Below are 25,375 nucleotides of genomic sequence, written 5' to 3' on the forward strand. Positions count from 1 at the left end.
CTTACTTGTTAGTCTGTATACAAAGGTATTTCCTGAACCCTCAGTGGCATTTTGTAAATGTATGCTTCAGTTTGAACATACTGGATCCGTTATGCTCAGTTTTGTCTTTCCTTGGAGTGACTGGACAAAAGGGATTCTCTGGCCTTTTGCCACAAAACAATGAAAAGTTCAAATACAATTTCAGAATTGAATCTGATTTCTTAGTCACGGATGCAGTAAACCATGACACAGACAGGCACAGAACATTAATAACATGGATAGATGATGTTTCATCAATACAGAACCTCTCCTGAAGTCACAGATTGGAGGAAGATGTCTATAAAACAGCTGGTAAAGGGCTTATATTTGGAATAGATAGAAAACTCTAGTAATTGCATGGTAAAAAAAGACAGATAAACCAAGTTTTCAAAGTGGGCTCAAGACTTGACTAGACACTTCACAAAGGAAGATAATTCCACAGCTTCTTAAATACAATTTTAAAGTAACATCTAAAATTAATGAATTTGTGCTCGCTTCGGCAGCACATATACTAAAATTAATGAATTTGGTAGAGATCTAGGCAGTCAATTGGTGATGAGGGACTTGAGAAAGGCAATGCCATTGTCTGGTACAGGATGCTGTACAGCCGAGAAGAGCTGCACAGGGCAGCTTATGCCTGTAACCCTAGCACTTGGGAGGCTGAGGCAGGAGAGTCATACGTGGGCTGCATACTGAGTTTCAGACCAGCCTGGAAAGAAAAACGTTCAACATTCATACAACAAGGACATCTGCTCCACTATGTTCATAGCAGCATTATTTGTAATAGCCAGAACCTGGAAGCAACCTAGATGCCCCTCAACTGAAGAGTGGATAGAGAAAATGTGGTACATTTACACAATGGAGCATTACTCAGCAGAAAAAAACAGTGGAATCTTGAAATTTCCAGGTAAATGGATGGCACTAGAAGACACCATCCTGTGTGAGGTAACCCAGTCTCAAAAAGACAAACGCGGTATGTACTCACTCATATATGGATTTTAGACATGGATCAGGATAGTGCCAGTCTGCACTTCCACTGATAGAGAGTCTGGGAAACAGTAAAGAACCTAAGAGAGATATGCATGGTACCCCAGAGAAGAGGAATGAGGCAAGATCTTCTGAACAGATTGGGAACATGGAGAAGGGTGGTGGGGGGAGTGGGATCTGGGAAGAAGAGAGGGGAAGAAGAGGAAGAGAGAGTAGGTCATGGGGGAACAGGAAGGTTGAGTAGGGGGTAGAATAGGGGGAAGAGGGAATCATAGGTTAGAAGACAGATCTGGCACCAGTGAGACCACTAGTGATCTAAAGGGATGACACCAACTGGCAAGCTAAGCAATAGTGGAGAGACCACCTCGAATGCCCATTCCTGATAATGAACTTGATGTCTATAACCATCCGGGAGCCTTCATCCAGTGACTGATGGAAGCAGAGGCAAACACCCACAGTTAAACACTGAACTGAACCCATGGAACTCAGTGACAGAGAGAGAGGAGTGATGAACAAATTGGCAAAGAATGGGCTGGCAAAACCAGCAGAGACAGCTTATCTGAACAAGGGGGAGCTCTTGGACCCCAGACTGACAGCTGGGAGGCCAGCATGGGACTGATCCAGACTGATCCCTGAGTGTGAGAATCAGTGAGGAGGCCTGGGCAACCTATGGGGCCCTGGGCAGTGCATCAGTGTTTATCCCTGGCATACAAATGGACTTCGTGTGTCCAAAGCACAAAGAGGGATGATCTCTCAGCCTGGACTCTTAGGGGAGTGCCTGGACCCTGCCCTGAGTGAAACGACAAACTCTAGATATCCCCTATGTGGAAGGAAGTGGGGATAGGGTGGGAGGCTGGGGGGGATGGTGAGGGGGTGCGGGTGGAGGAGAGGAAGAGGGAACTGGGATTGACATGTGAAGCAAGCTATTTAAAATTAAAGTAATAAAAAAAAGAAAAAAGGAAACAAAAAAGAAAAAAATTCTGTATACTAGAAGTTCTAGATCAAGTTGTGCATAGGGCTGGAGTCTACTCTCTGAATCTCCTTCCAAAATTTGTTGGTTGTCCTGATGTCTTCTTGTGAGGACACCAGTCACATAGAATCAGAGCATGCCCATATGGTACCATTGTACCTACAAATGGCTGTGTCCAAATAGAGTCGTTTTTAAGGTATTTGTTGGCTAAGACTTTAGCTCCTTCAATGTTTCAATGTCTCCAGTGGATTGGTATAAATTCTTTGTATGTTTTGTAGAGTTCACTGATGAAGTGTCATCAGTTTTGATCTTTATTTGAACCTTTTTTTTTCTTTTTGAGACAAGGTCTCATGTATTCTAGACTATTCCTGACTCTTGGTGTTCCTGCCTCTACTCTGATACTGGGATTGCAGGCTGGAGCACCATACCAGCTGTCTGGGCAGTTTTGACTAGTGATTCATGATACTGGCCAATTTAGGTCTATTTGGAGTTTCCTTTTCCTCTGGAGCCAGTTTTGGTAGATTGCAGCTTTGTCCTCGTGTTCAGGCCACTGTGGAGAGGGGAGAGTAGTAGTTCATGGTCCTCCCTTTGGAACTCAGTGTGCCTTCTGCTTTTATAGAATTGATGTGCATTTATCTGAGTTTAGTGACTTGAATTTTCTGTCCTGTTTCCTTATTTTAGATACAGGTTATCATTTTTAGAGCTCTTTGCAAAAAGCTGGATTCAGGTGTTGATTCTGTGTCTCTACTTCAATCTCAGTGATCTTCTTCTGACTTACGTTTAGGCTCTTCTTTTTCCAGTTCTGGTTCTTGTTGTTTTCAGACAGAATCCATATAGCCCAGGCTGACCTTGTTTTTGCTGTGTAGCTAAGTATGACTTTGAACTTCTGATTTGCTTGCCTCTACTTCCCAAGTCCAGGCAGGTGCCACCATGCCTAGTTCTGTGTGGTGTTGGGGATTGGAGCTATGTATGGTTGATAGGCAAGAACCGACCCACCAAGCTGCATCCCTACCCTGTCGTTTTTAATGCATGCAGTTAGGTGACTGATATAAGAGCTTTATTGTATACATTTATAGCTACAAATTCTCCATGATATGTTTTTGCTGCATCCTATAAGTTTTGTTATACTCTGTTTTAGTTTAATTTCTACTAGGGTAACTTTGAATAAAGTTTGAATCTTACTGGCTATATTGTTTTCCATTTGTATCTTTTTTGGCATTTGGCTTTTCTTTTTTCTTTTCTTTCTTTTTCTCCCCCCCCTCCCCCAGACAGGGTTTCTTTGTATGGTCCTGGCTGTCCTAGAACTAGGCTGACTTTGAACTCACAGAGAACGCCTGCATCTGCCTCCTGAGTGCTGGGGCTATAGGCATGCACTACCACCACATGGCATTCGGGTTTTCTAAAACTAATTCTTATATCTCATTTCATGTCCACCTGTTTGGGTTATAGCAAGAAGGTATTAGTCAGCGAAGGGAGGTTGAGAGTATTTTCTAAATGGACTTTGTACGTTATTTAATTTTTCTCAAGAGATCTAAGGAACAGAGAGTGGGAAAAGACTACTAAACTGTCCAGGCCCACGGCCCCTGTGGGTCCTTAAGAGACTGTGTGGGCCCCGGGTCTGTGCGGAGAAGAGAAGTGACTGGGGCCAGGGCTTGTGTGTCGTCAGGGTTGCTCCTTCATTGCATTTTGCTCCTGCTCATCCTTCCCGTCTCTCCACTGTCACCTGAGTCCTCACTGATGACTGGCTCGGTACTGTACCAGGCATTTGGTAAGCTAAGGAAGTAGGCATGTGGGCCAGTGCTTTTCTGGCCAAATTGCAGCTCCTGCCATGTTCCATTCTGTCCCTGTCCAGTTTTCCCAGTGAGGGGAACTCGGGGCTCCCTGCTGGCCCATCTTGAGCAGCCCTAGGACCACCTTGGAAGCATCAGGAGACAGCTAGCTTATTCGGAAGGCGCCTTCCCTTGTGCTCCTGTGCACTGACGTACGTGTCTCTCTCCGACTGCAGGTCTTCAAGAACCCCCACGAGGTGGTGACAGTACTGCTGATTCAGACGCTGGGGGCCTTGGTACCCTCCCTGCCCATGTGCCTCAGTGCAGGTGTGGAGAGAGCAGGACCCGAGCTGGAGCTCACCAGACTGCTGGAGTTTTATGACACTACCGCCCACTTTGCCAAGGGGCTGGAGATGGCACTGCTCCCCCATCTCCGTAAGCATTCCTACCCTTCTGTCTAGCCTGTCTTTACTTGCTTTTGGGGACTGGGCTTGTGTACTGTCTCAGGTAACTGTGTGGAAGGGAAAGGGACCAGTGTTTCTCCACTCACGTGGAAAGCTTTCCCTTGAAGCTAGTGCCAGCATGGAAGTGGGGGTTCAGTATACTCGCCTGGCCCCAGTGCTGACTAGGAGCTTCACGTACTCCAAGGCAGTGACAGACACTTCTTCTATGCCTGAGCGTGTAAAAGAGGCTTACCATGGAGCAGGGAGGCGTGAGAGGCAGTGACAGACACTTCTTCTATGCTCGAGCGTGTAAAAGAGGCTTACCGTGGAGCAGGGAGGCGTGAGAGGCAGTGAGCTGGCAGCACGTTTCAGTGGGAGGATCCCCTTCCTTTTAAGTCAGAACCTTAGACAGGTCAACCCAGACAGTAAGTCTGCAAGAACACAGGCTAGAGAGGAAGGAAGGCTTTGAAGGACAACGGCAGCTTCTTTGCAGCTCAGGAGCCATGCCAGGCCTGAAGTGACTGGGGAGTGGTTATTCCCAGTAGCCAGCTGTGAGCAGAGCACAGTTTATCCCACTTGGGTACGTGGTGTGTGGGATGCCGAGCTCTTCAGCTGTTTTCCACCTGTATCAAAAGCATCATAAACTTTTAAGCAACATAGACCTCATGACGCATGCTGCTGTCAAATCAGGAAATTGCTTCAAGAAGGCCTCATTCTGCCATGTGGCTGCTGTGTGTCACAGACTTCGTTTATTTACTAGTTATTCTCTTTAATTACATCGTGTTTAATTGCGGGTACATTCCAGGGAGTGTGTTTATTGTTCAGGTTCCTGATGATTCATAAGTGTTGTGGCACACTCACTAGTCAGGCCTCACTTGTGGGAGACACACAGTCATGTGGGTGGTTTCTAGAGAACTGTGATGCCCTGGTCCAAGTGACTATAGAATGCTTAACCTGGGCACCGTGCTGGAGCAAGCTGGCCAAGGTAGGGCAGAGAGCAGGTTATGTACATTCCTCCCCAAGGATGGACTTTCTTAAAGACTTGAGAACCACCCTCTGAAAGTCAGCATGAAAGCTTAGATTTATAGTAATTCCAGCTGAGGCTTTCCAATTGTTTTTTTTTTTTTGTGCTGTTTTAAACCAAAAATATTTTTGTAAAGATGGATATGCTGGTGTATTATGTGTCTGAGTACTCAGTAATATATTGGGTTCAAATCCAGCCTGGGCTACATAGTTAGACCCCCCATCTCAAAACAATAACAGAGCCAGGTGTGGTAAGGCACCCTTTAAATCCCAGCACGAAGGAGACAGAGGCAGGTGGATCTCTGAGTTTGAGGCCAGCCTGGTCTACAGAACGAGTTCAGTATAACCAGGGCTACACAGAGAAATTCTGTCTTGGAAAAAAAAGAAAGAAAGGAAGGAAGGAAGGAAGGAAAGAGGGAAGGAAGGAAGAAAGGAAGGAAGAAAAGAAGGAAGGAAGAAAGAATGAAAGGAAGAAAGGAAGGAAGGAAGGAAGAGATAGTGGTCACATTCTGTTCTGTTCCTCTCAGCAGTTCATATGTAAATGCACACTGAAGCTGGGTGTGCTGGCACATGCCTGTAAGACTGAGGAAGGAGGATTCTGAGTTTGAGGCCACTAGGCTACATAGTTCAAGGCCAGCATGAGCTATGTAGTGGAATCCTGTCTCAAAACTCCAACTTACCTCGACAATTAAATAAATACATAGTAGTTGCAAGCATTAATGTAAACATTTAATATATACTATATATAAATATATTTAACATACTTTATAAATATTTAACATATACTATACTATATAATGTATAACTACTATATTATTGCATGAAACATATTTAATGCATTAGATATCAATATTATATGCATATATGCTATTCTATAATAATGTACATAACCCATGGATATTTATTTATTTATTTGCCAAACCAGGATTTCAATATGTAGCTCCGGCTGGTCTGTTTTGAACTCACTATGTAGACCAGGCTGGCCTCAAACTCATAATGAGCCATCATGACTGACAAAATATTTTAACATACTGGTAGTATATAATCTTACATTCTTTTTGATTTCAAAATAATATAGTGGCGGCTGAGAGGTACTCAGCTGGCAAAGTGCCTGCCTCTGAACATGAAGACCTGAATTCAGCCCTAGCACCCATGTGAAAAAAGCTAGGCATAGCTCATGCTTGTAACTCTAGTACTGGGAAGACAGAGACAGGAGGCTCCCTGGGCTCCCTGGGCAGCTTGTCTAGCCTAGGTGGTGAGCTCCAGGCCAGTGAGAGACCCTGTCTCAAAGGAGGTGGATGACATTCCTGAGGATGACACCCGACTTGTTCTCTGGCTTCCATATGAACACACACATGTGGAAGGATAATAGAATGAGTATTTCCTTAGGTTATTGTTATTCCAAAACACGGCTTTTAATGACTTCTTCATGACTATGACATATGTTTTGCTTGTTTGTTCGTTTTGAGACAGGGTCCACATAGCTCTGGCTGTCCTTGAACTCTCTATGTAGACTAGGCTGGCCTTGAACTCACTGAGCTCCTTCTGTATCTGCCTCCTGAGTGCAGAGATTAAAGTCACACTGTGGCATGCCTGATCCTGTGGCATTCTTTTTTAGCTACTATTTTACCTTTACAAACTGTCTTAGGAGAGTTTCTGACACAGGCCTGAGGCTTTACAAGTGTAGATTTGCAGTTGCTATGCCCAGGACAGTTTAAAGGCACCTATCACACTCGTGTCTTCGGCTCTCCTTTGGGGTGAGTGGTGCCACCTCCCCCCCCAATCCCCTTCCTCGCCATCCTCCCTGGAATTGTGTTCTTTCTCTCTTCCATCATTTCCCAGTTCTTAGATAATTGATGATATATCACTTTAAATCTTTTACTTTGGTTTTTGATGTTTGAAATTTATCTGTTTGGAGATTTAATCTATTTTTCATTAATTTTTTAGAGCAATTCATTTAAAGCAATGCATTATTGAGTACATGTATAAAAAACATTTTGTGTTGCAAAAATTCCTGACAAAGAATCTGCAATGCAAATGAAAGTTTCTTCTAATGCTACATTTAGCATATGTTCCTAAAGATTCTTATATAGTGGACTTTCTCCCATTAATTTATCTGATAACTTACAGATATATTTTTAACTTTTATCTCTAACTTTATTGTTATTTAATAGCTAATACATATATACATGATATAATTTAAAATATATTAAAGGCTATATAATAGAAAGCAATTTAAAAACAATTTAGGTTAATTTTTTCCTTATTTTTTGATGTATATGAGTATTTTAACTGAATGTGATACATACATGCATATATATGCATCGTGTATGTGCCTGGTGCCTATAGTGGACAGAGAGGGTATTGGGTCCCTAAGAACTAGAATTACAGATGGTTGTGAGCCACCATATGGGTTCTGGGAAACGAACCCAGGTCCTTGTAAGAACAGTGATAATCACCACTGAGCAACCTCTCCATCTCTTAAGTTTACTTTATGATCACTAAGCCATATATGTTTATTACACCAAATCTTGGCAATACAAGAAAATAGTCATCTCAATTTGCCATCCAGGAATAGCATTTTTGTGTATAAGCATGTGTATGTGTATATACTAAGTTTGCATTGTTTTGACTTTTTGAGACAATGTCTCATTTAGTCCAGGCTAGCCTTTAACTCATTATGTAGCTGAGGGTGACCATGAACTCCTGATCCTTCTTAGGTACTAGAATTACAGATATGCACCATCATGCCCAGCTTTTATATGTTTATAAAAGAATGTTTGCTGCCATTAACATACCCATGCATTTAATATCTAGTATATAGCTTGTATTCAGATTTTGCCAGCTCTGCTTCCTCCTCTGTCTCCCTCTGAGAGCCGGGTTAGTGTATATACATTGCATTTGGTTGATGTCTTTTTACTCCCTTAATATAACAGTCATTTTATCTTTGTCTTTTCCTGACATTGACATCTTTGAAGATGGTTTTCTTGTAGAATTTCTCACACCCTAGAATGCTGTCTTTTCCTCTCATTGTTAGCTTTATATTAAACATTGTGACACCATATATTGCCCTGATACTAGTGTGAGAATCCTGTTGTATCACAGCAGGAGCCACAGGTCCAGTTGATACGACAGGCTCTATTAATCACTTGGTACATGAATCTGCAAGATCACTCCATTGTTGTTCCCTTTTCCTTTTTGCCAATCTTTTTTTTTCTTTTTTCTTTCTTTTTTTTTTTTTTTTTTTTTTTTTTGAGACAGGATCTCTCTCTATAGTCTTGGGCTATTCTGGTACTCGCTCTGTAGACCAGACTGGCCTTGAACTCACAGAGAACCACCTGCCTCTACCTCCCAAGTGCTGGGATTAAAGGCATGTGCCATCACCACTGGGCTTTGTTTGTTTTTCTTAAGTAACCCGTTGGTTGATATTCTGAGCTCATAGGAATATACTACTGCCCAATAAGCTATTCATTCAGGAACATCCATTGGTACAGGCTATCTGAATAAATTCTTACGTGGCTGATAACAAAGGGATGATTTCCTAATTCTCTCATTCTTTCTACTTTCCTGGCTGGCATTCTTCTGTAATAAAGAAGTGATAGGGGTAGGCAGAGGATGGAGCTCAGGTGTGTGCTTTTTAGTACAACGTGACGCCTTGAGTTTGAACCCAGCACCACATACACTGGGCATGTTGGTGCACACCTGTAATCCTAGGATTTTGGAGGTAGAGGCAAGAGGGTCAGGAGTTCAATGTCATCTTCAGCTACAAAGCATGTTTGAGGCCAGCGTGGAATACATGAGACCCTGCCTTAAAAAACCAACCGACCGACCAACCAACCAACCAACCAACCAACCAACCAACCAACCAGCCAACCAACCAACCAGCCAACCAACCAGCCAACCAACCAGCCAACTGACCAACGAATGAAAGCAGCAGCAGCAGCCTCCTCCCCTCTCACTGTATTCATCCTGCCTGTTCCCTCTTTCTCACGTGCAGTGTTTGTCTTTCTGGAGCTGGGTTACCTCACTCAATATAATGTTTTAGGTCCACCCATCTATCTGAAAGTTTCATGATTTCAATTTTCTTTATAACTACATAGTGTTACACCACATTTAAAAAATATGTATTTACTTATTCATAATACTTATTTCAAGACAGGGTTTCTCTGTGCAGCCCTTGCCATCCTGGAACTCACTCAGTAGACCAGGCTGGCCTCAAACTCATAGAGTTTGTCTCTGCCTCCTGAGTGCTGAGATTAAAGGCCTGTGCCACTAACACCTTATTATACCATATTTTCATTATCTGTTTATCAATTGAAAGACATTTTCTGACTATTGTGAATAGAGCAGCAATGAACATGGTTGAGTAAATATCTGTAGAGTAGAATGTCAACCCCTTTGGGCCTATGCCAAGAAGAGGTGTATCTGACTCACAGAATAGATTTATTTTTAGTTTTGTGAGGATTCTCTACACTGATTTCCAGAGTGGCTGCATCAATTTGCCTTCCCACCAGTAGTGAAGGAGGGTTCCCCATTTTCTACAACCTTGCCAGTGTTTGTTGTCAGTTGTTTTGTTGATGTTAGCCGTTAGCCATTCTGACTGGGTGAGATGAGATCTCAGTTATTTTAATTTACATTTTCCTAATTGCTAGGAATGATAAATATTTTAAGGTATTTATTAGTCATTTTTATTTCCTCTATTGAGAACTCTCTATTTAGATCCCTAGCCTATTTTTTAGTTGGGACACTTGTTTTTTTGACTCTGGTTTTTGAATTATTTAACATATTCTAAGTGTTAATCTTCTGTCAGATGTATAGCTGGCAGAAAGTCTATCCCATGCTGTAGGTTTCTCCTTCTTGACTTCATTGATGATTCCCTTAGCTGTGTAGACGCTTTTTAGTTTTATGAGGTCACACTTGCCAGTTGTTGCCCTTGATTCCTAGGGAAATGCAGTCCTATTCAGAAGGCCCCTTCTTACATTGGATATGTTTTCTAGTTTTAGTGTTTCAGATTTCAAATTGAGATTGATTCTCTTGGGCCTAATTTTTGTGCAGGGTGATAGATATGTGTCTAATGTGATCCTTTTACATGTGAGGATGTGGTTTTCCCAGCCCCATGTAGAGCCCCTTCTCAGGTTTACTGCAGATGAATGGGGATGGAGTGGGGGGTTGATGGTGGGGGTCTCCTACAGAGCCCATTCTCAGGGTCATTGCAGATGAGCAGAGTTGGGGGTCCTTCTACAGAACCCCTTCTTGAGATCATTGCAGATGGGGGAGTGTCGTCTACAGAGCCTCTTCTCTATAGCTGGTTCTTGGCCCTGTCAAATGTGGTTTTTATTTGGTTGTATTTTTCACTGTTTAGTATGCAAGCATGTGAGCATGAATGTGCCATGGCACACATGTGGAGGCCAGAGGACAATTATGGGAGTCTCAGGAATCAAATTCAGGTCATTAAGCTTGACAGTAAGTTCCTTTCCTTGCTGTGAGCCATTGCACTGGCCTCTGATAAGTGCTGTTTGTTTTTAAGATTTATTTTTATTTCTTAAATTGTGTGTGTGTGTGTGTGAGAGAGAGAGAGTGTGTGTGTGTGTGTGTGTAAGAGAGAGAGAGAGAGAGGGAGAGAGAGAGAGTGTGCACATGAGTATAGATGCCTGAGGAGGCCAAAGGCATTGGAGCTGGAGTTAACGGTGACTGTGAACAGCCTCATTTGGGTGCTGGGGACCAAATTCAGGTCCTTTGAAAAAGCAGAATAAGCTGTTAACTGCTGAACCATTTTTCCAGCCCCTGGTTTGTTTTTTTGAAACAGTCTCATGAAGCCTAGGCTGGCCTCAAACTCACTGTGTAGCCGAGGGTGACAAAATGCCTCCTCTTGTCACCTCTACCTGACATTGTAGATGTGCATCACTGTTCCTGGGCCCAGGAGTTTGCAACTGAATCTCTGAGATCTCTAGGGGCATGGTGTCTGCAATATTAACTTGTAGTAAACAACACAAAAAGCCCAGATTTTTGCTCTGATGATCCCAGAGGCTTCCATGACTGAGAAAGCAGATTAATGCAATGTAGGCAGGTCAGGGAGTGTTCCAGGAAAGTACCTTTTTCCTATTGTTTTCAGCAACCAGTTTCAGATTATTTGCCTATCATTTTAATTTCCCTACAGAGGACCACAATCTGGTGAAAGTTGTGGAGCTGGTGGATGCTGTGTATGGTCCATATAAACCCTACCAGCTGAAGTACGGTGACATGGAGGAGAACAACCTTCTCATACAGATCAGCGCTGTGCCTCTGGTAACGTCTAATGCTGCTGCAGCACTGCTGCTAGCTGTGTCAAGCATTCTGTGTGCTAGTCACTTGGTTGTGTATAGTGGAGGGTTGGAATGGGATCGAGGGGAGGGTTGGAATGGGATCGAGGGGCTGTAAAAGGGAAGAAAGGAGGAAAGGAAGAAAGCAAGCTGGCTGGCTTTAAATGCCTCATGTACTCTCGTACTCCAGATATAAAATGCGCTACCAATGTGCTTCCATTTCATTTCAAATCACCAGTTGAAAGGGAAAGCAAACAAAACAAAACAGAGAGACTTAAATCTTAACTTTCTATCTCTTCTATTTAGTGATTCTGTCTTAAGTTGTTCCTTTGCCTTCTGTCTTAAGGGTTTCAAAGCAGTTACCTTGTGTGGGCACCAAGGGATCCAGGCCATCTCGTGTCTCGGGCTGTTTGAGGCATGAGGTGAGCTGCTTCAAAAGCGTTGAAAGAAGAGTAGTGAAGTCTGCCACCTCTAGGGACCTACCTCTGCCTCAGTAGGCCCTGCAGGAGTCATTTCCTGTCGCACTCCTTGGAGTGTCTAGTCCAGGGATATTTTTCCTAGCTGTAGGAATGGAAGGCTAAGAACTATTTTAATAATCATAGAAAAAGAAGAAAGAAATGAAGAATATAAGAATGAACTAGCTAAATTTTGGTTGTATTTTTCTGTCAGGAGTTAGTTTCTGAGCTCTTACCAGCCACATAAACTGCTGTCCATCCATGTTTGTGTATGTGTGTTTTTTTGTGTGTCTGGCTCAGGCTCTTGGAGAGCCATCACAGTTGGGGACGGTATTTTGCTTTCTTATGTGATGTAGTCACAGGTGAGTGGGCTTGCCAGTCATGCCCTGTAAATGCTGGTGGGCTCTCTTTGTTAATACCAGCATTCTCGAATCTGATGAGGCTTTTGTTTATCTGTATCTACTGCCCAGGAGCACGGAGAAGTGATCGACTGCGTTCAGGAGCTGAGCCATTCTGTGCACAAACTCTTTGGCCTGGCATCTGCAGCTGTTGACAGATGTGCTAAGTTCACCAATGGCCTGGGGACCTGTGGACTGCTGACAGCCCTGAAATCCCTCTTTGCCAAGTAAGGCTGAAGGAGCTGGGGGCAGGGCCGGACAACTTGGAGGGTTGTATGTGTTCCAGTTGAGAGTGTTTCTTACGTTCCTGCTGTGACCCTTGGGAAACACCCATACCTGAACCCAAGAGGATGTTCTTTTCTTTCTTTTTTTTTTTTTTTAGAGATTGTTCTTAAGGGTGCTACGTGGGGCACCATTTGCATAGGTGGAGCACTGGAAGTTATCAACATGTCCATCCAGTGGCTGTGATTAGATATGTAATTTAAAATGTCAGGTGAGCCAGGTGTGGTGTTACCACCTTTAATCCCAGCACAGAGGCAGAGGCAGAGGCAGAGGCAGAGAGGCAGAGAGGCAGAGAGGCAGAGAGGCAGAGAGAGAGGCAGAGAGAGAGGCAGAGAGAGAGGCAGAGAGGCAGAGGCAGAGGCAGAGGCAGAAGAAGGCAGATATCTGTGAATTTGAGGCCAATTGGATCTACATAGTTCAAAGCCAACCAGGGCTATGTAAAGAGACCCTGTTTCAAAACAAAACAACAACACACACACACACTAAAAATTTTGAAGTAAAATTAAAAAGTGATATATAAATAGCTTATAGGTGATATAAGCTACTTAGAGAACATCGTCTGTTTGAAATGCCCAGAACAGGCAAGATGAGAGAGAAAACCAGAGCAGGTTCCTGCTTGCCTGGGGAAACATAGAGGAGATGGAGGTGTCATCAAAGGCAGACTGATTTTCATGCATGAGGACTCCAGGTAAATACCCAGTGCTCAAAAAGCAAAACCAAAGATGTTACTGAAAGAAAGAAAAAGAAAAACGGGGCAGCTTAGCCACATTTTGTCAGAAGAATAAGGAAGAGGCTTGAGGCTGGGTCCTCTGACCTCGTAACTGAGGCATGAGGGTCCTTGGGAGCCGACATCCTCCAGTCTTTATATAATGTCTTTTTCTCAGATCTGCCCCCATTTCTGTTCTCTCCCCCACCACTTTCCTTCCCAACCTCATGTGCTCTGTCTTTTTTATACCCAGGGTCTACTTAGTACCACCAGTATGCACATGTGTGTTGGGCCATTTGGGGGCTGCTTCTCTGAGGAAACACTGACTCTCCTTCCCCCAGCAGCCATCAGTTGCCAACAGCTGCTCAGCTAGGGGTGGAACTTCGTGATTCCTCCCAGCCTGTGCTTGGATTGGGCAGGCTTTTGTGAGCTCGTGTGCAGTGGTGCTGTCATGTCCAGCACACGCTGCTTCTTTGCAGATGTGCACTACCTCTGGCTCTTACAGTCTTCCCATCTCCTCTCTCTGGTGATCCCTAGGTCTGGGATTAGGGGTGATACAGCTGTCCCCTTTAGAGCTGAGCTCTCCACAGTCTCGTGCTCTGTGTGCATTGGAAGGCTGTGAGTCTCTGTACTAACCCATCTACAGTTAAAAGAAGCTTCTCTGGAGAGGGTTGAGAGATGCACTCACCCGTGGGTATAAAGATGACAATTTAGGGGACAGTTTATTAGTCTGTCCATTTAGTTGAGTGATAGTTTTAGGTTTCTCCTAGAACCTATAACCTAGCCAACCACAGGCTTTTGCCTATTCTAGCAGTACAAGGCAGTGCATGAGTTTCATCTTGTGAGTCAAGTCTTAAATCTGCTTAGAAAGTACTTGATGCCCATAATATTCATGCAACTATTACATTAGTGGGCATATCTTGCCCTAGACACCATACGCTATCAAACAAAACAAAACAACAGTGTTAGCTATGGGTTGTGTCTTTTTGAGTTGTTGGTCAGTGGAGTCCCATAGACTCCTCTAAACAATATGGATTATTGCTGTTGCTCTTGGTTACCCTTCAGAACTTGATAGGGAGACCCTACTTCTGAAAATACTACATATTAGAGTTACAGAACATGGGGAGACCAAGCTGGTTACAGCTAGGAAGCTTCACCTACTGGATAACTTTCATAGTGCGGGAAGGGGCTATGCACACTACCTCAGGGTGTGGGGAGAAAAATAGTCAACAGTCTTACCCAGCTCTGTGAGCTGCACATACATTGTTATGCTCTCCAAGGTCCTCCCTGTGAGAATCTGTTCCTCCACGAAGTTGCCTTGCGTTTCCAGATCCATATACTGAATTGAATGCTGGTTTGCTTAGGATGTTAGGGAGCTCTTGTCATTCCAGAAATACCAAGCTCACCCCCGTGAGTCTAATGTTCTTGGCAGCCCTGTTGAGTCCTTACGGGTTAGAGGTTTGTCCAGACGAACCCAGGTGTGTTTCTGAAAGAGAGAAGTATTAGTACTGAGTGTAGTATTTACTTTTTCATTTTTATTTTTTAGGTTTATTTAGTTCATGTGTATGGATGTTTTGCCTGCAAGTCTGTTTGTACACCATGTGCTTGTCTAGTATCCCTGGAGGTCAGAAGGCAGCACTGATTTCCTGGAACTGGAGTTACAGATTGTTGTGAGGTGCCATGTGGGTGCTGGGAATTGAACCCGGGTTCTCTGCAAAAGCATCCAGTGCCCTTAATTACTGAGCCAAGTTTCCAGATGACCCCCACCCTGCCTCTTTTTAAAAAAGTCTTTTCTTGTCCTGCCATCGTCAGGATTTTGTGGGTGGAGAGGTTTTCTTTTGGGATTTAAAAACTATTCTGTAAGGTTGTAGAAATAATGCATTTAGACATAGTTCTCCCCTAATACAAAACATAAGAAATATAAAAATATGCTCCCCGTCTATCAGTTTTCAGTCCTTTCCATAAAGGTAGCATGTTGGAATGCTTAGGTTTTGGTTTTCTGACTCTTTGCAGATAAGTAAGATTTCACCAACGTTTAAAATATTATCTGTCATCTCTCAGCTATGAAAATGAGGTCTTGAGCTTTTAAGTCATTTTCTTTCTTTAGCTCTTACTCCTCTGAGCACTTATCAGTTTTGCTTTTCTTCTGTTTGTTGTTTTTAATGATTGAAAAATAATTTATATTTACATTAAAAGTTATTGTATACCAAAGTATCTAGAATTTGGATATTATCAATATTTCTAGTTTGTGAATGGAGCTGAAGCTAATTTTATCAAGGTTTAAGTGGATAAGCCCCTGCCTGTTGTCAGGAGAGAGGGGCTTGGGGCAGGGTGGGGAGGATGGGGCAGAATGAATGACCTGACATGCTCTCTGGCCCTGCGTACTAAGTTAGCCATATGTGACTGGAGAAAAGTGGCTTCACAGCTGTGGCAGGCATGGGGTGCTGGAACTGGTTCAACCTGGCCTCAGCCTGGTCCTGGCACCTAGGAGCCAGGATTACGTACGGGTCACTGCTCCTCTCTGAGTTTCAGAGTCTTTGCTTCAAGTAAACTGACAGTGGTGAACATTAAGGAAAAGATTATGACTGATGTCCCAGCCAGTGAGTAGCTCTCTGGTGGTGGGCACCTGAAGCTGTATATTCTGAAAGTGAACTGCAGAGTATAATGTATTATATAAATAATGGGCTAAAAGCTGCACTGTGTTCTGCATTCGGAACTGAACAATAGTGAAATCCCTGTCTGCTCAGCATTCCAGGAGTAGCCTGTTCTTGGCACACTTACCACACTTGCTAGCTGCTGACAGTTGTTTAATTTCTCACAACTGACACAGTTATGTCCCCTAACTTTTCCTGCCAGTTTGCTCTCGAGGCCTCTGCCTGGAAGGCCTTTGTAAAGCCAGATGAGTGGCGTGCAGCGTCTGTAGGTTGTGGAGTGTCCGTGGTCGGTTCTTCCATGTCAAAGGGAACGAGCAGCTTTTCTTTCCTCTACACAACTCCCCTCTCAGGCCCGGGCTCACATTCTGCTCTGTTCTCCTAGAGCTGTTGGTCTAGGCAGGGAGGGAGGTTAGGCTTATTGAGATGTACAGATGTTCAAGGACACAGCCCCCTCTGTCCTTCTCCTCCTCCTGAGGGCACAGGGAGGAAATTTACATCCTTAAAAGCATGCCTCGCCAAGAGATTTCATTCATGCTTTCCAGAGATTGTATGCTGTTTCATTTATTCATAAGATAATACAAAAGGTATCATTAAATCCATTTTAGAGAAGGAAACTGAGGTCTGAAGATGCCGAGGCACTACTTGCCTGCAGTCGAGGTATGCTGAGTGCCTGTGAGGGTCTCCATCCACCTGGAGTCCAACTCTGTGCTCCTAGTTTCTCTTTCCTACCATCGAGTTTTAGTCTTCCTGCCATAACTAGTCTAGATTGGAAGATTTTCTTGCAAAAGTACCTGGAATGTCAGTAACTGTATTACAGTGGGGCTGTGTGCTCTGCGACATTTCTAGAACCTATTTCCAAAGAAGTGCATATGCCAGGATGAGTTGCCGTTGAGCAGCAGCATCTCTCTCCATGTTGGCCATCGGATTCCATTTGGTGGCCATCCCTGCCCTCCTCATCCTGAACATCCCCTAAGGCTGCCCTGTCCTTAGAAGCCTTAAATGAAGGCCATTTGCCAGGTTGACAGTTTGTCCACAGCTGTGGACCAGCTGTCCTTACAGCTGCCGCTTCCTCCTCCCTAGGTATGTGTCTCATTTCACCAATGCTCTCCAGTCGATTCGAAAGAAGTGCAGACTGGATGATATTCCTCCCAACTCCCTCTTCCAGGAAGACTGGACCGCTTTTCAGAACTCTATCAGGTAATGTGGGTGTTTCAGTGTAACAGTGTGATGCGTCCCCACATGGAGCAAGCATCGTGGCCATAAAATGTGCTGTCAAATATGTGTGTTTATGGGTGTTCTTTTGTTTTTCTCTTTCAGTGCCTTTGTTTGTTTGTTTGTTTTGAGGTTCCTTTGTATAGCCCTGGCTGTTTGGAAACTTGTTATATACACCAGACTTCATCCTGTCACTGCCTCCCGAGTGCTGGGATCAAAGGTGTGGTGTGTGATCCTGGCTCAGCGCACACATTTAATCCCAGCACTCGGGAGGCAGAGGCAGGTGGATCTCTGTGAGTTCAAGGCCAGCCTGGTCTAAAGAGCTAGTTCTAGGACAGGTTCCAAAGCTACACAGAAAAACCCTGTCTCACCCCCCCACTATCCAAAACCAAGCAAACAAAAACAAAAAAACCTAGTACCTAAATTTAAATAGCCAGTAAATAGAAAACCCAAACAACTGCCAACAAAAATACAACAATATCCCTATAGTTTGTAAAATATTATTTTTTAAAGATTTATTTATTTTTATTTTCTGTATGAGCGTTTTGCCTGCATCTATGTCTGTGCACTATGTGTATGCTGTACCAGAGGAGGCCAGAAGGGGGCATCAAATCCACTGGAACCAGAGTTAAGACAGTCAACCACATGGGTACTGGGAACTGAACTTTTGTCCTCTGCAAGAGCAACAAGTCCTCTTAATCACTGAACCATTTCTCCAGCCCCTATGAAATATTTTTAAAACTTCTTTACAAATGCCTGTCTTCTTTAATGAAACTCTTTTACACTTTGTATGAGATCCCCTTCTCCTCAACCCCTGTGTGTGTGTGTATTTTCTTTCCCCGAAGCTACAGTGTTCAGCTGTGTTTTGGAGAGTACAGCTGAGCTGGTTTGTCCTGTTTTGGGTCTAAGAACCACAGCACTTCATCATATGAGAATGCCTTTGGAAAGGATCCTTCAGAAGCTGAGTGGCAGGCATTGAGCTAACCCTCTCATGTTGTCAACCGCTACACTCTGAAGAGCTCATGTGACTGTTGGGCCACTAGGTAGACACTAGGTTGGGCTTGGGGAGTCTGATCAGCAGTGTGTTGGAAAGGTTGGCTCTGGCATGTTCAGCTGACAAGTTTCTGACCCACAGACACCACTTACCATCATAGCATTTAACAGAAATTTGAATTAGTTGCCAGCAGGTAAAGCAAATTAAACACAATCCAGATCTCTGAAATGGTCCACAAAATTTGAGGCTGTGGCACAAAGTGATCTGCATTGTCACAGAGACAATGGGGCTGGTAGCTGAAGCCGCTGACTGGTGTGTCTAGGGAATCTGCTGCGTCTTAAGGATCTGTGTTCCAGAAGCAAGCTGCTCTTGGGCTGGCCCACCTCATCCACTCACACAGCTTGCCTCACACTGGTGTGTCACATGGTAACATCATGGTATATGCTGTGAATGCCAGAGCTCAGGCAGCCTCTGAAGGTGGTCAGGGTGAACCAGCATTACCCAAGATCAACTTGGATTACCATCTTAGGGCCTCTGTTATGGACTATGATGTTTTGGGTGCTAACTGCATCTCCTCTCCCATGGGGTCTTGGCACACCAGGAAATACTCTGCATAAGGCTGCTCTGGTGCTCCTGAGGCAAGTGGAATATTTTACTTTCTCATAAACCTTTCTCATGATGGAATGCCCAGATACCCTGGTGATGACAGGCACTTTCAGGGAGAGTTAAACGTTAACTAGGCTTGAGATGTTTTGAATCTTTGGATTTGTTCCAACATAATGGGTTTGCTGTAGAAGGACCAGTAATTATAATCTGAGGTCTGGCATTCTATTACTTCAAAATGAAAAGGTTATGAAATGCAGATGTGACAGTCACTCAGGCTCATCTCTGAGAAACAAATGGGTTTATCAGCATCTGTCTTTCATGTGTGAGAGGGAGACAGTTTTCTATGCAAATAGTAGCTGTCTAATAGGCATTGAGTAATACATTTCACTTTCAAATTTTAAATACCGAGTACTTCTAGCCAATTTTCTTAAAGTTAAACCCAGTATTTTGGAGCCATGAAACTGTGGTAGCATCGAGTAGAATTGTGATTCAAAGCAGAATCGTTAGCAACACGGAGAACGTCAGGAGCAGCCTGCACTTACACCTGGCATTCATTATATTTGAGAAAATGTTTCAGGGAGCCAGTGACAGGTTTACTCTTTTCCCAGAATCCAGTGCCACCAGAAGGAGCAAATAGTTAGGATTTTTATGAATGAGACTGTGTTTGTCTTGTAAACTCTGGCATGCCCGGTTGTGCTTGAGCTCAAGTGCCTTATGTTCTCTTTAGGATCATTGCCACCTGTGGAGAGCTCTTGCGCCAGTGTGGGGACTTCGAGCAGCAGCTAGCAAACAGGTAGGAGGGGGCATCCTTGATCTCCTTGCCCTTCATCCCCTGGGGTTCTTGGCTGGGTGGTGTTTGATCCAGTTCAAGGACAGAACCTAAAAGCCACAGGGCCAGAGGACTGCCTGTATCTAGCTAGATACAAGGTGTCATTACTGTCACCATTAAAGATTTATTGAACACCTAAAAGGGCAAGACTCATCCTACTTGGCAGTAGTCACATAAATCTGGTTAGATATGGAGAAGCCGGTCCAGATGAGGAAGTAGTACATGCTGTTTCCCAATTATATGTGGGTTAGGCTTCTACTTATGGTCAGTTATTGGGCTCAAAATAAATTTCCTCATAGAGACGATGTTACAAGTGGTGACTAAGACAAGCCCAGAGAATCAAGATTAACCCAAGCAGCTTGCATTCCAAGTCCTGGGGTAGAATTCTAGGCTACCAAGGGATGAGAATCAAAGGAGAATTTCGGAGTCTGCACTATGAAAAATCCATTTTACCCTCCTGTGTCTCCTCTAATATTGTCAGGGCTTTATATGTGATCCAGCGTTGCCCCATTCAGATGTTTCCCTACCAAGCTTCCCAGCTTCTTTGTTCCTTCATTCTGTCAGAATTAAGAAGCCTGGTGTGAGGGTGGTAGTGGTTGTTGTTTAACAGTTACTTAAAGTGTGTGTGTGTGTGTGTGTGTGTGTGTGTTTAGATAGGTCCTTACTATGTAGGCCAGGCTTTCCTAAAACTCACTGTATAGACCAGCTAGCCTTGAACTCACAGAGATCCACTTGTCTCTATCTCCCAAGTTCTGGGGTTAGGATTAAAGGCATATACTACCATGCCTGGCTGAGAGAGGCATTGATTTTAACTTTGTTGTCATCAGAATGTATGAGTGTTGTTCCCACACTTCTGTTTGTCTGTCTTTACACTGGCACTGCTCTGAATATATGTGTAAGACATCTCGCCTCTTCAGGACATAGTAACTTTCTCTAATCTTTTGCCTTCCAACGGGTCAGGAAGGCTTTGGTTCGGAAGGTAAGTGGATTGGGTGGCTATGGGGGTGAGCTTCTAGCTGCAGTTTACAGCCTAGTGAGAAGGTAAAAGGCTGGCTCTGCTTCAGTGAGAGACCACACAGCCTCTGAAAGAGGTGATATCATTCTGGAATCACTGAGCCTGGGGACAGTCACCATCTGTGTTCCCATCTGGGACACTGCTTGGTGTGTGGCAGCCACCCTGTAAAGCTTATCTTATCTCCCATCTGTCTCAACTTAGAACCCACACTCTAGCAAAGCCACTCCCCAGGAATGGGCACATGGTAAGGCAGAGCAGATACTCTGGAGAAGACTGACATCAGTTGTCACCCTTCAGGTCTTTTGCAAGGGGTTATAACTGTGTAAAGCAGAGCTGGTGTCGCCTCTTTCCTGGGTGACTTGGGTGAGATGGCAGGGAGATTGCTACCGCTTCTCTGTACCTTCCTGATGCTAGCTACTTTCCTCTAGAACACTGGTACATATGATAGTTGTTTATGATGCTTTGGCTACACGCTGGTCGATTCAGGAGAAACCATATTTTAAATTTTGGTCTTTTCTAGACTAGCATTGCTCAGGCTATGGTCCTTTCCTACAAGGCAGGCTGGTGGCAGCCATCCTATAGCTCTCTCTTTCCGCCCCCTCTAGTGTTGGTAAGCTAGGAGCCTAGAAGGCTGAGAACTTCAGGATGTTTCAACTTATGAGGGTTTATTGGATCTCAGCCCCATTGTAAGTCTAGGAGTGTCTGCATTTTTAAGTTCCTTGTAGGATTATTCAAATGTACAGTTGGGTTTCAGGAACTCAGTGTAAGTGAACAGGGCTCCAGGGCTAAGGAGAGAAATAGCTTGTCTTGAAGGATTGAGGAAAAAGTATAACCTTCCCTCCTCAGTACACACGCACTGCATTCACCAGGCACATTGGTACATGCTGGCCCTTTCCATTAATCTCTGAGCTTGACAGTTAGGACTGTTTACCTCTTCAGTATTCCCAGCTTAGCTGTAGAGGGCGTTGATGGGAAATCAAAGGCTCATTTCTCTGAGACTCAAGTCATCACTAATGGTGAGGTCATCTGGTGATGTCTGTATAGAGATGAGGGAGGCTAAGGGCAGATGTTATTAGGTCTCTGGATCTGGACTTGTGCTTACAGACACTTTAAGCTGCAGTCTTCACTATAGAGACTGTTTCTGGCATGTCTTGTTTTCTTTAGCTGGGATGGCTAGCTAATCTAGGGAGGCCAGATTCCCATGGGCTACCTGAGATGGAAGCATATATTACTGTAAGTCCATGGAAGAGAGGAGAGCTGAGCCCAGAAGGCAGTGATGAAAGCATCTGGTTACCCGTGTGCAGCTGCTGGTCCTTCACAAACAGCTGGTGAACACCATCATATGCCAGGCACAGTGCTGGGTGCTAGAGTTGGGTGATGAAGCCACTTTATTTTGTCCTTAGCATTTTGTAGATGAGAGGAAAACCTCTGGTAGGTGCACAGCAGAGGCAAGAGGCTGCTAGCAGCGAAGGGCCAAGTGCCCTGGGAAGAGGAGAGCCTGGGGACCTCCTGAGGGACATACTCAGGAGGGAGAGTATGTCAGAGAGTGAGCCTGTGAGGCAGGGGCGAGAGTGTGGATGGGAGGACAGTGGATGGGCAGAGACAAATGTGAGCCTGTGAGGGATTGGCTTCTGCATGTTTTTGTTTTACCCTGGAGAGCCAAGGTTGCTTCTGGAAAAAAGACAAAATCAGACTTGCCTTTGGAAAGACTGTTCTGTTAGCTGGGGTGGATGAAATGGAGCAGGGAACGGAAGGGGAAGGGAAATGATTAGAGTACTTCTTCAATCCAGACCTCATGGTGAAGTCCAAGGGAGGTGGTCAGGAATAGGCCACAGTTTCCCAGACAGACAAAGGAACCAACCAAATTGCTGGTGGACTTATGCAATGGGAGCACCAGCTTGAGCCTCAGGGGAGTAGGTGGGGAGCAGCTTGAGCATGGGGAGTTTCTGAGGAAGGAAGCCTTTGTCTGCATTGTTGTTCAGCAAGTGTGGGGACTACTGTACCCTTTTTATTTTTTAAGATAGGGTCTCACTGTACATCTCTGGCAGACCTGGAACTCTTAGAGATCCACCAATGTCTTTCTCTAGGTGTTGGGATTAAAGGTGTATGTCACCATGCCTGGTTTTGTTTTATTTTCTTGAGATAGGGTCAAGGTTTGCTTCAAACTTGTAATACTCCTGCTCAACCTCATGAGTACTGGGATTTCAGGTATGTGCCACTCTGCCTAGCCCAGGGGCCTGTGTTTTAATAACTGAGTGCAGTCTAAAACTTGGCATGTCCAAAGCAATTGCTTTCATAAGAAATATTTGAAAGAGAGGGTCAGGCAGTTAGCTGCATTTGGGGTTGTCACAATGCCTCTTCTTTCCCTACAATTCTGTACACATTCAACTCTGGAGGCTGAATGGCAAGGGTGGGCCGAGGGGGAAGAGTGTTTGCAGCCTCAGTTCCTGTTGGTAGAGATTCAACTCCACAGAAGTACCATGGGTGGATTATCACAGAGACACTCCCTGAGGCATTTTTCTTTCTTGAAGACTCTGGAAAGTGCCAGCTTCCCTCAATAGATCTCCCTGTAGCATCCAAGCCACAAAGGTAAACTTTGTGGTGTGCCAATGAATACCAACATTACAGTCAAGTGTATGGGGAAAGTATGTGCTGAGGGTGAATAGAGGTACAGTTAGCAGTGGTTCACACAGGCATTTGACTCTTCCACTCCGTGATGCCCATGGGGCATGGAAGTGAACAGTATCCCACATGGCAGCCAGCTGTGAGTTGCCCTTAGGAAGGCTTTCCACCACAGCAACAAGATGGTGACTCCTGGTGGCATGAGTGTAAAATAGGATTAAAGTTGATTTTCAGTGTTAACCCTGGTTTCTTTTCTGCACCTGAGGCCTAGCTCATTACTAAATGAAGAAGGATGTCTTCATTTCCTTATAAAGCAGACCTTAATTCTGCCTCCCTCATGAGGGTCCTACATTTAGGAAGAGCCGATGGAGCTCAGTCCCGCCGGCTCAGGGCACTGTGCTTACCTCTTTGCTTTCAGGATCCTGTCCACAGCGGGGAAGTATCTGTCTGACTCCTACAGCCCTCGGAGCCTGGCAGGTTTTCAGGACAGCATCTTGACAGACAAGAAGAGCCCTGCCAAGAACCCATGGCAGGAGTATAATTACCTCCAGAAAGATAACCCTGCTGAATATGCCAGTTTAATGGAAATACTTTATACCCTCAAGGTATGAGATCAGACCAGCAGCATTCTTACCAATGAAACCTTTCCCTTGTCACTCACTCTCCCCTGGTGCCAGGTTTTCTGGCTCTGTTTGCAGGTCCTGCCTTCATCTCTCTGTCTCCTGTCTGTGAGGTTTTTAAGGAGCTAGTAACTGGCACTGGGTTGGAACTTGCTGAGACAAAACTGTAGCAGGCAGGTGGATGAAAGCCAGGCTTGAGAATTGCCCAGGAAGCTTACTGTTGCTCAGTTCAGAGATATACTTGTCTATGAGACCATGACAGTGGGAGTCCCTGGTCCTTAGGTAGCACAGTCCCCTTTACTGAGTGGCAGCCAGGGGTCAGATGTGTACTGTTTGCAGTTAGAGTGAACTTGTAAAGAGGAGCATTTTGAGGGTGGGTCTGGCTAGTCTCTGAAGTCTTAGTCTGTCTGCCATGAAGCTGACCTTGGCTTTGAGCTTTAGGGCCCTTGTTTTCAGGGACTAGAGGACTTCCCAGCAAATGGGGTGAGTCACCCAGCTCCTAGGCATGCCACACAGGGTTGTAAGAGGATTGTGGGCATCTGGTCAGAACACCTCTGCACTATAGATGCATTCTTATGACACCAGATGCAATCTACAGCTCTCTTGATGGGAGCGGTGAACTGTGCACTGAGACCCTACTGTTGTTTCCCCAAAGTCTCCCCATCTGCACCTTGGCCCCCCACTGGCTGCATTTGAGCCTAACAAACACACTTCTTAAAGCAGTTCTATAAACTCATTCATCCATGCTTCTGAGATTAAGTTAAACCAACTCTGTTTATCTTTATTGCTAATCTGATTTATGTCTGTTGTAATCGGTCCATTTATAATCACAAGAACTAAGGTTACATTTTCCATCCCTGATTTTTCTCAGGCTGTATGGATTCCCAGGACTCACACAGGTTATGCATGCTCTGGCTTTCAGCCAAGGGTAACTGGCCTGACCTCTCTGGAAATCAGAGTTCTGCCCATCAATCTTGTTTATATGTGAGGTCACGATCTTTCCTACTTCTCCTCAGTCCCCAAGGGATAGTCACACATTTGGTTTTCCTAAACTGCAAATCCGTAAACTCATGTTGGGACAAATGCATGAGTCACCTGGGAAGTGATGTCAACCGTCATGGGTTCAGTATTTTGGAGCTTTGAATCTTCCAGTCAGCCTTTTCCCAGGGTGGGGATGGGGTGGGGTACATAGCCAGGTTTGGGGACCACTGTTGTAGATGTTCACTGTGCTCCACTTAGTTACTTTTCAGCGTTTCTACCTAGCTGCTAACTGCCTTTGCCTTTTCCTGTCTCAGGAGAAGGGGTCCAGTAATCACAACCTGCTGTCTGCGTCACGCACAGCCCTGACCCGGCTGAACCAGCAGGCTCACCAGCTGGCTTTCGACTCGGTCTTCCTGCGCATCAAACAGCAGCTGCTGCTCGTCTCCAGGATGGACGTGAGTTCCCAGGGACTGCAATGTCTATACTCCCAGG

General features: G+C 44.6%; 1 protein-coding gene across 1 annotated transcript in view; it reads left to right on the plus strand.

The window, feature by feature from the left end:
- The window catches only part of Cog7 (component of oligomeric golgi complex 7), a 66,464-nt gene that overhangs the window by 24,506 nt on the left and 16,583 nt on the right, over positions 1 to 25,375 (plus strand). Inside the window, exons 7-13 of the mRNA XM_040755205.1 lie at positions 3,981 to 4,179; positions 11,368 to 11,495; positions 12,435 to 12,589; positions 17,085 to 17,201; positions 19,544 to 19,609; positions 23,701 to 23,887; positions 25,198 to 25,338. Of these exons, the coding sequence (XP_040611139.1) occupies positions 3,981 to 4,179; positions 11,368 to 11,495; positions 12,435 to 12,589; positions 17,085 to 17,201; positions 19,544 to 19,609; positions 23,701 to 23,887; positions 25,198 to 25,338 (993 nt within the window). The remainder of the gene's footprint in view (positions 1 to 3,980; positions 4,180 to 11,367; positions 11,496 to 12,434; positions 12,590 to 17,084; positions 17,202 to 19,543; positions 19,610 to 23,700; positions 23,888 to 25,197; positions 25,339 to 25,375) is intronic.

The sequence above is a fragment of the Mesocricetus auratus genome, unplaced genomic scaffold (assembly GCF_017639785.1).
Source record: "Mesocricetus auratus isolate SY011 unplaced genomic scaffold, BCM_Maur_2.0 Super-Scaffold_4256, whole genome shotgun sequence".
NCBI lineage: Eukaryota > Metazoa > Chordata > Mammalia > Rodentia > Cricetidae > Mesocricetus > Mesocricetus auratus.